The sequence below is a fragment of the Haliotis cracherodii genome, unplaced genomic scaffold (genome assembly GCF_022045235.1).
Source record: "Haliotis cracherodii isolate W230 unplaced genomic scaffold, xgHalCrac1.p SCAF_2, whole genome shotgun sequence".
NCBI classification, from domain to species: domain Eukaryota; kingdom Metazoa; phylum Mollusca; class Gastropoda; order Lepetellida; family Haliotidae; genus Haliotis; species Haliotis cracherodii.
Window position 1 is genome coordinate 16,626,583 of NW_027266275.1, and position 13,600 is coordinate 16,640,182.

At 39.0% G+C, this 13,600-nt stretch overlaps 1 protein-coding gene across 1 annotated transcript in view; it reads right to left on the bottom strand.

Annotated features, from left to right (window-relative positions):
• The window catches only part of LOC139467477 (uncharacterized), a 55,752-nt gene extending 42,378 nt beyond the window's left edge, over positions 1 to 13,374 (bottom strand). The window contains exons 1-4 of the mRNA XM_071249022.1: positions 13,295 to 13,374; positions 12,759 to 12,930; positions 11,186 to 11,267; positions 2,842 to 3,235 (exon numbers count right to left, since the gene is read on the bottom strand). Of these exons, the coding sequence (XP_071105123.1) occupies positions 2,842 to 3,235; positions 11,186 to 11,210 (419 nt within the window). The 5' untranslated portion in view covers positions 11,211 to 11,267; positions 12,759 to 12,930; positions 13,295 to 13,374. The remainder of the gene's footprint in view (positions 1 to 2,841; positions 3,236 to 11,185; positions 11,268 to 12,758; positions 12,931 to 13,294) is intronic.
• Positions 13,375 to 13,600: the final 226 nt, after the last annotated feature.

Genomic DNA, 13,600 nt, shown 5'->3' on the forward strand with positions numbered 1-13,600 from the left:
TCGTGTCCTGTAGTGTTGTCATTTGACTGGCCGGATAACCCTCTGGAGTGGCGTGAACGTTGTTGGAGGGACTCCTATGAGTGACAGCCGATACCAGTCTCGCAAGATCTGGGACATGAAATGGTTGTCTGATCGCTTGTCCTTCTGCCGATGCAAGGCCACGAAGACCAAGTCCAACTTCTTAGCGAGGTCCGTCATGATAGCCACTGGTAGTAGCATGATAGCTGTCATCACAAATCCCTGAAGTAAATCCTCCTCAAGATGTTTTGCAAGGTAGGTTAAGTGAGTCCTCGATCCAGGGGAGAATCATAGAGGGTTCAGCCTGGGCATAGCTGCCTGTGAAAGAGGTGAAGCCTGGCTATCTGGAGGAGTAGGTGTGTTATCCGACCTGTCTAGGGACGTAGTAGCAGGAGTCGTCCGTGATGAGGTCATGATAGCAGTACCAGTCTGAGTTGTTCCCAACCCTTTGTTGTGTAGCTGTAAAGCCGCCAACATGGACTGTAGTAGAAATCCAATCTGTGAGGCCAAAAGTGGAGTCTGATCTCTATGATCCCACGAAGTTGGCAAGGGATTAGTCACTTGGGGAACAGCATTAGTAGTAGGGTCCCTCTCATGGGTCTGAGAGGGATGCGACACAGCCGAAGAGTACAACTAATCAGGTGCTCGCTAGTCTGAATTTGTATCAGCCGGTGATTCAGAACCTTAATGAGAGGAAGGTTGACTACGATCTTTATGTCGATCTCGAGGGCAATGGAGAGGCATGTCATAGCGATAATCGTCCGGCATTGCAGGGTGTTCTGGGTAAGGCTGATATCAATGATCCCAAAATCTATTTGGTACGGGTAACGGGTAGTATCGGATAGGCTGGTATCGGTGGGATATAGATGGATGTCAATCCCTATCGATCGCCCTGTCATATCCATAAAATCGTGATGAGTGTTGGTAGAAATGATGTTGAGAGTCTGAGGCCAAAGAATACAATGGATCTCTTCCTGACAAAGTGGCTTCTGCTAGGAGGGTTGGTGCGACATTGAAGTCTCTTGAAGATCGTCCCTAAGGTTGTCGACTTGGGGAGACTTGATCGCTCCTGAGAAAGTCAACCCTTCAAATGCAACTCTCAGCCTGGGATTTTGTAACAGTGGATGGATCTCTGGTACTTGTTGATAGGGAGGAACTGGCGGGAATCTCTGACTAAAAAACTGTCTGAAACAGCAGCACCCTCAAATTGTAAGCTATGTTATGGTGGCTGGGGGTGTACATCTAGGCTTTTTTGATGATGAAGGTCCGTGCTATGTGTCCTTTGATTTAGATCTGCGATCTACATTCCTCTTTTGGCATTTCTTTAGGTAATCCTTGGAAGCCTCTGATGAAAGATGTGAGCTGTGTAACATCAGCAAATGTAGTCATTAGATGAAGGAGGTATGGTATCTTGTTGACAAAAGGCTAGTTATGTGAATGTAGGAGGCTACGCAAATGACTGCGCTTGTGTACGCTGTGGGGTGCATGAACGGGTTAAAGGTAGGTCTGAGGGTGTGAGAGGGTCTGCATCTGCGTGACATCTGGTTTACTAGCAACGGGAGCTGCGTGGAGGTAAGCGTCTTCATGCATGGAAGTATGATGCTGTCAACATCATGGCTGCCTTCATGGCTGCCTTCATGGACGTCTTCACAGAACCAGTGAAGAGCTGCTCTTCTTCCTCGTCGATGACGGTTTCTTCACCTTAGCCTGCTTCCCATCACCATACATTAGGGACGCAGCGAAGGACTTCTCTTCTTTGCCTTCTTTTTAGGTGTGATAACACTAGCCGCTTCAGCTGAAGAATATAACCTGGCAAAATCACGTCTTTTACGGTCCAACTCAAATTAATTTAAAACTTAAAAGTATAAAAATAAATTAATAGTACAATGCAGAAATGTTTGAAAAAGATAATCCAAGCAAAGGAATTCGATAAGAACTATTAATTTTGTTAGTATGGCTTGGATTATGAAAGCACAGAAATTGTATCCAACCACACAATTGGTGTGAAAATAAGAGAGTGAAGAGTGCCTGGCTTGGTCACGTGCTTCCAGTGCGGCTGCACAGCTGAAGGGTGTGTTCGGGTGAGATGTATTTCTCTGTTCTTGTGAACACAGCACAGAAGTTTCCACTACCTTTTTGGAATGAGATGAGATAAGCAGTTACAGCAGTATGAGTTAGGATAAGTATAAAGTATATTTTTACCCTAAAAAATACATTTACATTTGGAATTTGATAATGATTGGATGAACGTAATATTTGTATTTACCCAAGCATTTCGGATTGTCCACTGAGTGAGATCCAATCACATGCAAAACAATGCTTTTTGGAAACTTAGTTTGTGTCTCCATATCAAACTGACAATACTTTCTGAATGAAACTACTTACAAATCAATTCATGAGTGAATGACTTTCAAAGCATCTTGACATATGACACAGCCATGATATATGACAGGTATTAAGTTGATCACTGAGAGTCAATCTTAAGTGACTGGAAAATGCTTAGATTTCTCATGAATCAAAATGAAATTGTCATGTTCGAGATCCCGGCCTTGAGGTTATGCATACATGTATTAAGTTTGATCACTCTCTATAAAACAATATTCCAGTTATCATGAACAAAAGCATTTTTATGCTAAGTTCATACTGAGTGACCTGAGCTAACAAGGGGCTGCATGTTTAACAGCTTAACAATTTGAATGAAAAGATGTCTCTTCTTGGATTCAAGTCAAGAATAGGTTATTAACATATCTTTGAAAGGCATTTAGAAGTGTTTCACGTTATTAACATAGTTTTGACAGAAATCATAATCAAAGAGTGTCACACATATTTTCATACCTGGTTTCTTTCAAACACCTTTCCGCATCAATGAAGTCACGTTTTGTGATATCAAGCTGAAATGACACTTCTGTTTTCCTCAATCCAAGACATGCTTCAAGTCCTTTTTCTGTAGCATAATTTGACAGCTTCTTTCCAAGGGATCCATCTTCTACTGACTTGGACAGACTTTTCAACTCCGATAAATCAAATATTGAACACTTGAGGGTTATAAACTTGCCATCTGATTCAACACCCGTCAATTTGAAATAGTTCTCATCTCTTAAATGAGTCTGAAGTAAATGGACATCTCTCAGGATATCATACACTGCCTTGATGTCACTGATGTCACTCTTTTTCCCATCACTTGTGGTTACCCCAGGGTAAAGTCCAACATCAATTGCTGAAGAAAGAATTTGTGTACACATCAGAAAATTTCAAACAATATATTCTTATATACTTGTGCTCATCCAGCTGTTCAGTTTTAACATCTACTGTTACATATTCTTACATAAATTCAATTTGATATTCATCATTTGTAATGACTTAGAAGGCAAGAGAGTTTGAAAAACTGAAGAAACAGATCCAGGACCAGATCAGTTGTGTCACTACCTTAAACATACCATTATACATAAATACATATATACATAAATACATATATATATATATATATATAATTAAATAAGTGGAGTAAGATTGAACACAGTTTTAATTGGCTAGCGCTTTCAACTCATACCACGTACGAGTCTCATGAGACCATAACTCGATATATATATAGAGGATTCATCACGAGTGTTTTTTAATATGGGAAATATCAACCGAGTCTTAGTTAATCGGTATTTGCCGAGCCTTTGGCGAGGCAAATACCGATTAACGGGACGAGGTTGATATTTCCCATATTAAAAAACACTCGTGATGAATTCTATTTATCATTTTCACATTTTTGCTTCCCAATTAAGGAATAATTGCATTAAACATTAACATCAGCAACTTGTCGAAATCTTACGTATAGATCGTACGTAGTGATACATGTTTTCCATAGCCGTGTAAACCTAAATAAACAACCTCTTAACTCCTTTATGGCATATTCCTTCGCCGAGAAAAAAAGTTCCTCGGATTATTTTAAACAAAATACTTGAACAGACTTTTGCAGAATAATTGAAACTTTAATAACGGTAACAACAACGATTCTGTGTAATCTGATTATATCTCTGGTGTAACTTCACTTATAATATATAGTTTCAAATCAAACCGCTCTCTCACTTGAAGAATGTCTCGCGGCTGAGAGGTCAGAGTTAGATGCATTAGTCGGTGTCACTATCACTTTCGATGACAATCCGGCGTCTTTTGACTGGGACCGGGCTTGGAGGTTTAACGAGATTAATCGTTATGTTTCCACCAGTAATGTTGCCAGCAAACATAGTGTTGACACCACCAGAAACATGTATTATTTGAGACCGCTGACTGTGTTTTCTACTGTCGATTTGGACATTACGCGAGGGGCCGCTCTGCATGACGGGAGTTTCACCAACAAGCTGGGATGTCATAGTGTGGGATGGAGTGTTTCGTGAAATGATGTTGGATATTTGCTTGTGCTGGTCAGGATTGATATGACAGTAATTGTTCACAGAATGGATGTTTTTGTGGCCAGTTATCTGCATTATTTGATTTGGCGGAACATTATTGTCATTCAACTTTTGCACAAGGTGTTTGCGCGCAGAGTGATTTGTGAGTCGTTTCGATGTTTGGAGACTGGCGGCATCACACATGTTTTTCATGAGAGAGGAAAGTTTGTTTTTCCCAATACGATAGCGGATAAACCACTGATCGCCAGGTTTAGGCATACCTAAAGTGTGTGTGCCGATGTAAAAGGGATCGTCATCTCGACAGAAGTCGAGTGGACGCGTGGAGGCATACAACTTATACACATGCACAGGGCACCGAGAGGGATCAGCAACATTAGCCCACATTTTGGGCCTAACGTCGCGACAATCACGAGGATTCTCACCGGACCTATTCTTTTCTTGTCTCATGGACAGTTCAAGATATTCGTGATCGTCTCCATCAACATGCAATGTGATGTCCCCCCAACACATGTTGTAGTGATCACTGACACCTCTTAACCCGAAATGGATTGTGTTGTAGAGCCATAGACAGTTTATTATGCTCATTGGATTACTGATTCCAATGGATCCGGACTGCCACAGGGACTCGATCTCTTCATCACCAATCGGGTCGGCTCTCCTTGGTAAGTTGCCACGCCCTTCTTTCTTTAGTTCAATTTTTCTCCCCTTTAATACTTCCCGTGATCGTGAAAATTCTAAAGATGACGTGAGTGAATAGCCATACCCCCTTCGTTTTAGTGATCTCTCGATGCTGCTCTGAAAACCCGTGAGACTGTTTGGTTCATAATTTTCCCCATTTGTTTTTCGAACACTAATGAAAAACTTGCAGAGAAGTGTGTCTAGTTCATTTGGGGGGATTTCGTGCATTTGGCGAAATTCATTTTGTACTTTTAGAAAGTTATCGAACAGTTTCAAGTCGTACAAAGTTTTCTTGGCTGTGTTTTTGTTTTGATTGTCTAGGATCACACCATCGATCATGCCGTCCTCAACAGCCACAAATCTTCCTTGGGCATCTTTCGGCTTTGTGTTCGTCGTCTGCTTCGCCGTGCTCGACGATGGCGTTTCGATGATGAAACTTTGGCCACAGGGAAGTTTTGATAATCTGCCTTCATCACAGTCAAATTCAAATTCAGTACCATCAACCTGTAACCTGTAATATCCATTTGTCAACACGGATATCACTGTAGCACTTCCCCTTTGATCTATTAAAACATTGTCTCCAACATCAAAGGTATCCATGTTGTTTGTAAACACCTACTCACGTGCACCGGCGAAAAAAGTCCCACTTCCGGCTATCTAATTTGCATATCTAATCTGCATACTTATGTCATTGGGGTATGGCATACATGTTTTTATGTCATAAGCTTATGTCATGGATAAATGCTTTAGTTAAATGATAAATATACATGTATATGATAACTGTACAAGATGTGGCAAAACTTAACTATGAAGGAAATATTGTTTTATTCACTTGTGGTTTCTATATACACAGCAATCTATTTAATATTGTTAGCTCATGATTAAAATCAATAAGTCTTACAACAGGAGTATGTTGACTAACCTCAAAACTGAATATCAAAGCAATCCATAAACATTGGCAAAAATAAAAAGTACGGAAAAAGTACAAGGAAATAGAAGTCCCATAACGAGGTGTGACAACCCTATCAGTGGCATCCATTGGGGCCACTTTTCAACAAAACACATAGTATTTTGCATAATTTTGGTAATTAGAGCTAACATTTAAATCAAACAGCATTTAATTCAAGCCATACCCCCTGTTATCTTACAAAAAGGGGTGTCGGAAAAACGTAAGGAAGTTGCCCAGTATACCTGCATTATTGGTGAAACACGTGGTCAAAGCATTAACTGAATTGCAGAAAAACAGTGTTTTGAGTTCCGAAGAAATATTGGTGTACATGCAATTAGATCTCTGTAGACTGCACCATGTGACCAGTGCATTAACAATTTGACCTCCGTGATATTTTATGCATGTAAATAATTCGTGAACAAAATGTCAAAAATCAAAATTTGGGGATGACAAGCATAATTGCGTAATTTCAGGCTTAGGAGCGTAACGGTTGGCATCTCTGATAGTTATTCATCCCCTTTTCCCCTGCAGAAAGGAAAGATTTTAAAAACTTAAGACAATATTATGATATCAATTACAACAGTGAAAACAACAAAAACATTTTGAGTCCCATGCATCACTTCACAACTTCATGTACCTTTGGTAGTGTAAATGGTCCAAGCATATACTTAGGTACTTAGGACTTTCAATGATAATTTTATTTAATTTTAATTTATTTATTTTTTAATTATTTTTTTTGGGGGGGGGGGGGGGGGGGGGGGGGGGAGGGCACGGGTGTCCCAGGCATGACTGTAGCCCGTACACCTGGATATGAAGCCGACAGTTCTAAAAAAGTTACCAAAGACAGCTTCTTAACTGAAGTTGCTGTCAGCATTGCATTTCTGCATAAATACTGATGCCAAAAATATTAACAAACATGGAACAAGTAACTACAATTTCTATAATATGATTGGTCAATAGGTTCGACATAGAAGGGACATAACTTGGAATAGCTGCCACTGGTGACGCTACGATCAACCCTGGAAGTTCCAGCATAGTTCTGAAAGGGTGGAAACTGGACTTTTCTGTGAAGGATAAAACATGTTCCGAGGTTTTGGTTGAAAATGTAAACCCGCCTGGGAGGGAAGATCCTAAGGGCCGAAGGCCCGCAGGATCTTTCCGACCAAGCGGGTTTACATTTTCAACCAAAACCAAGGATAAGTGTTTTATCTGAATTTTAAACCGAAAAAAAAGAAACTTAAATCAACATTCATCAACATTTTGATGTTTCGGACATATTTTCCATGAACCTTAGGAAACGCACGTAAAATATCTGTTGCTGGCGTACGGATCTTGAAAAGGACATTCTAAAAACCAGTGAGGATTATCAACACCTCTGTAGACTCGTGGTACACTCACTGGGCTACAGATATGAAGGTTGCGAGTTCGATCCTCGGAATATAAAGAAAACATTTGTCATTCGATTTTAAATTTCATTACATGTTACAATCTGAACGGAAGTTATATTATTAAAATACCCAGGACTCTTACTTAATAGCGATCCCAATGAATAGTTTTATAAATAACGATGAAAATCAAGTCCCCGGGTCTTCCACAGTAAGTCCCGGGTTTTCTACGCAAGAAAACCTCATGTGGGTCTTTCTCAAGTTTGAAGAAACCTAACGATCAATACAAATGAACACTCTGAGGTTTATAAAGTCAGTTAACGCCTTGCCTCGGGAAGATGTTTTCCTGAATGCCTCAACAGTAAGTTTTGATTTGGTTTGTTAGTTATGGAGTATTACACATCACATCAAAGGTAGCATGCATGTTCATGAAGTGGAACTTGTCATAGGCTAATTAATTTGCGTGTCCTTTTTTTCACTTTTTGTGAACAAAATTAAAATCATTGGACTGTGTTAAGCAAATCCAGCTCACATGATTGCTGTGAGCCACTGAGTCACTGGTAAATCAAAACTGGTGCAATAGATTCAAGGAAAAATAAAAACAGACAACTACGGTACAGAAGCTCACCATTATTCAGTGATATAACATTATGAAAATTCTTTAGTAAATAATAATCATCAGATACAATATCTCTTTCAATGTTCTGGGATCAATTTGTGAAATAGATTTTGGATCCATAACATAAAAATATACTGTGTCCTGAGGGACTTCACAAAATCTTTATAGTACCTATAGCGCAAAAAGAGCAGCTATGGGTGTCTGTTATTTTGAACCATCAATCATGAACACAGTCCACATGATCACTGATTCATTCCAGGCTCTAAAGTAATTATCTAAACATACAGAACACTACACGATTTCATTACTTCACAGGACCCTCATATTGCCTGAATGGACCCTTAACATGAATTTATCCACTTCTGTATGTTAAGGTAAGGTTTCAGCTTGTTATGTCTTTTTTTCCATTGATGTTATTTCCCAAAACATATTATACGTTATTCTGCATGCTACAATTTGGCTGCACCAATTCCATAGTGTCACATGTAGAAATGGCTGAGTAATTCTGTGTGCATTTGTTAGAGACACCATCTAGTCCATCAATCATAATTCTGGCACCCGTTTTTGTCATGTGATGAAAGTTGGTGAATATCAAACAACAATTAGTGACCTAACTACAAAGTATTAGTTTTGCAATATTTCATGTCCAAATAAAAATATTTTATTCTTTTCAAAGTACTTTTGTGACAACTGACATGACCTTGCAGTTGGGGTAATAACAGACGATTTAACATCTCACAACAATGACATAATATGAATCAAACATAATTTTGCATGCATGATCCAAGGTAACATTAAATACCAGCCCTATGAAGAGGAAATGTCTTAAGGACATGTAAATACATTAATAATAAGAGTTATGACATGAAATAAGATTTTAACTACCTCAGTAGATGAAAACTTAATAATATACTAGAACGTCGGGACATTACTTTAGATGCAATATTTTCAGAAAAATCTGAGTTCAATGTCTGCGTCATCAATAAGATCAGTGAAATGACATGTTTCAAAACTGTCTAGCTTTTCCTCTTTCTTGAGTTTGGGAAAGGCCCAATTTGTTTTGTCATCTGCGGGTTCAAACACTTATCAGGGGAGGCAATTCAGAATAAAGTCCTTGTGATATTATTTTTTTTAATTTGATTCACGTTTAAAAAACAATACACCTAAAGAATAATACAACCAGTATCCTTTGACATCAAAGCTCCTCCACGTTACACAAGATTTCTCGCCTATACCAACACTGTTGGAATACGCAGGTGTGGGATGACGTAGGGTTGTTATGCATGCAACAAGCATTCTTGCATGTCAAGGCGACTATGCTTGTCATAAGAGGCGACTAATGGGATCAGGTGGTCAGACTCGCTGACTTGGTTGATGCATGTCATTGATCCCAATTGCGCGGATCGATGCTCGTGATATTAATCACTGGATTGTTTGGTCCAGACTCGATTATTTACAGACTGCCGTCATATAGCTGGAATATTGCTGAGTGCGGCTTTAAACAACAAACCAACCAACTAAATCTTGCATGTCAACTGTCACAAATGTATATGGTAACAAAGAAAATATCTTTTAATCAGACATGAAATATTACAAAACTAGTATTTTTAGTTAGGTCACTGATTATTATTTGTTAATATTAATAACAAACTTCAACACATGATTGTGCGTTTAATGGAAAATAATTGTGAAGTGAGTGGGTGGGTGGGTGGGTGGGTGGGTGGGTGAGTGAGTGAGTTGGGTTTAACGCTGCTTTTAACAATATCCCAGTTATATTGTGGCGTGTCAGCTCAATGTGGGAGGAAAGCTTGAAGTGATGCAGGTCTCAGACATTTACCACTTCGTCGAAACCCACGAGCACGGGTATGGTGCTGACAAAGTGAGGGTGATTTTAGCAATATTCCAGCAATATCACAACAGGGTACACCAGAAATATGCTTTACACATTGTACCCATGTACAAAATCCGCATCTTCCGGTTGACCAGCCAACGCTTTAACCACTAAGCTGACCCACCACCTTTCAGAGGGGATGTTTTGTTTATTTGTTTGTTGTTTAATGCTGAACTCAGCAATATACCAGCTGTATGATGGCAGTCTGAGATGAAGTAGACAGACAGATAGACAGTAGTATAAGCTCACTTTGACGTTAGTATCAGTAGTATAAGTTTTTGACCTTAAGTGGACAAAAAACAAGAAAGAAGTGAGCAAAGCTCACATACCCCTGTTATCCCCGCTGGTCAACAACAAATAGTAAATAGTTTGTTAATTAATGAAATATACCTGTTGCTTTAAGTCAGAGGAACTGCCCTTTCCTTTGTAATCCCATGAGGATGCATTATGTTTGAAATGAGCACATGTTTTTGCAATCTAGTGTGGGATAATCAATGCTTAGCACAACATACATTCTTGGAATCCATTGATACTGGAAATTAACTACAAAGCATGACGCATACTTATTAAACATTAAATGAAAAAGAGCAACAGAGAATTACAGCAGTTCATCAATCAAAAATCTGTCTCCAATAAATGTTTGGAGATTACAGAGTTTCAATGAAAATCTCAATCCCCCATTACATTCTGATCTCTACTGCTGTATCAAGGTCTGCCATAATTAGTGAAAGCCGGGCATATGAGGAAATACAGTACTCATTGTGGTAAATGTGTGTAGCAAGCTTGATGAAGCTAGGGTGCATGTTAAAAAGGTATGGACCGTACAAAACACCAACCCTAAAAGTTTAAGTTTCTAATGTTTCCATGGAAACGGCAAAAGTTATAAAGTTCAGAATCTTCAAACTAGCAAAAGGCCCAAGTACTCATTGTGGTAAATGTGTGTAGCAAGCTTGATGAAGCTAGGGTGCATGGTTAAAAAGGTATAGACCATAAGTTCTAATGTTTCCATGGAAATGGCAAAAATTATAAAGTTCAGAATCTTCAAACTAGCAAAAGGCCCAAGTACTCACTGTGGTAAATTGGTGTAGCACGTTCGATGAAGCTAGGGTGCATGGTTAAAAATGCATGGGCCATACAAAAGCTCGGATGGAAAGGACGGACGGACAGACGGAACGCTATATACCCCCAATTTACTTCGTAAACGGGGGTATAATTAAACATAGGTAAAGGGATATGTATACTTACTTAATCCTTTCTCTTTTGTAGCCATTTCTTTATTTGTTCCAGATGCTAGATAGCATTAACCACATGTAATTAAAGTCATCCTCTGAAAAAAAAGAAGAGGAAAACTATCTGAGGCCGATCGAGATGTGGGGTGAATCGGGTTTAATGTTGTATCCAAGACATCAATACAAGTTAATGATAACAGGGATGTAGAGCATCAAATTCTTGCAGCAAAAAAGGCATCAGGAAAATTATGATGTCAAAAATGTTTGGAAAAGACCCTGAGTACCAGAGATACAGAAGATCACCTTTACTTTCTGTTATAAAAAATGAGTGGTTAAAGATGTGGTTGGTTAGTTGGTTTGTTGTTTAACGCCGTACTCAGCAATATTCCAGCTATATGATGGCGGTCTGTAAATAATCGAGTCTGGACCAGACAATCCAGTGATTGACGTCATGCACATTGATCCACACAATTGGGACAGATGACATGCATCAACCAAGCCAACGAGTCTGACCACCCGATTCAATTAGTTGCCTCTTCCGACAAGCATAGTTGCCTTTTACGGCAAGCAAGGGTTGCTAACATGTCTTAAAACCATACTTACAAATATCACACAAACTTTTCATTAATACTTTTCATGTTCTATTAACATTTTGTGAAATCTCTTTTGATTCTCAGAGAAGTTATATATGGGTAAAATACATGTTGAATAAATACAAAGGAGGCAATAGTATGAGTGAGTGAGTTGGGTTTAAAGCCACTTTTAACATTATTCCAATTATATCACGGCGTGTCAGCGTAATGTGGGAAGAAAGCCTGAAGTGGTGCAGGTCTCAGACGTTTACCGCTTCGGTGAAACCCAAGAGCACGGGTATTGTGCTGACAAACCTAGAAACATAATTGTGGCGAACAGGGATTTGAACCCACAATCATAGATTTCTGGCATGCCTAAGGGACACAACTCTGCACAGCAATTCATAGCACCTGAGGAGGCAATAAAACATAGATTTATTGCAATCAGGAATTCATACAAAGCAAAACTGTGATGTTTGATTAATTGCATTCTTGCATTCTTCAATCATTCCAACAATCAATGTAAAGTCTACTAATTTGAAGCCAAAGACATAAAATTTAGAACATGTTACAGAAATAAGTTATTGACATGTTTAACAACAGAAGAGTTAAGTATATTAGGATGGAAGGACAAACTTAACCCATTTAGCTCACTATGACAATGTCCTTATCAAGGTGAGCTAAAATAGGGTAAAAGTCACTTAAACCATGGTCAACCTGCACAGAGAGTGAGGCGCTACCACATTTGAAACACTATGACCTGAGGCCATATACCAACAGCAAATTACTGCGGCAGTGATCATTAATGATAATATACTGCTGAGGAGTGTCCCTCGGTATATGGTCTCTGCTATGACAAAGTTTATGGTATTTGCAGTCGTCATTGCACTGAGATAGCGTTGAGGAGACGAAATTGCAGGTTTTTCTCTCAGGGATACTAGAATTTAGACCATGTCCTCGTTCCTGCATGGTCACAAAATCAAAGAGTGTGTTGTGGTTTACTTTACTAATACTCACCTGGTGGATATTATCTCGTACTTGTTAATTTCCCTCGAGTGGCGATGTAGACGATGTCGACCCTGGAGTTGCAGGTTACACACGACACGTCACTATGCACATACTTCTGACCATAGGTCCTCTGACCACAGCAACGACTGCTATACAGCCCCACTCCTTCCTGTCCAATATTCTAGGAAATAAACAATTCAGAAATAAGTAAAGTATAAAAGTGTTCAATGTATCCGAACATAATTGTTTGAATGCATGTCCATACTCGGAGCGTTACTGCCGCTAGACACCACACAATCAATATTCAGATGATCAAACTGCGCAGAGAATCTTCTACGGAGACCTTTTAAGGTAATGATATTTTTTTAATTACCTAGAATATGCAACAGACTTTCCTAATAATTCGAGATAATGTCATCAAAATTCAAGAAATAAAGTAGAAATTCGCCATGCTATCATGGAAATTCGAGTTTTTAAGTTGAAAGTTCAACATATATCTTGAAATAATAGTTTCAAAATGAAACGCTGTGGCCCTACTGATGTACCGTAAATTCCAGATACTCTTTCATCAAAACGAAACTGGAAGTACAGTCTTTCCTGGAAATTGTATCCTTCCTGGAAATTGTATCACGTGAATTTGCGTCACATGGGCGATTCCATTGCTGGAAAGGTTAATGGAGTGGAGTATTTTATTCCGGTTGAATAAGAACAAGAAAAATATTAATGACTACCCCAGATGCCATGCTGCGACACCTATTACATGTTTACTTGATGTTTCGTATATATTGATTGATGCAATGATAAAATACCTCAATGTTTGCAGGTTCTTAACTTTTCTACTGACGTCCCTA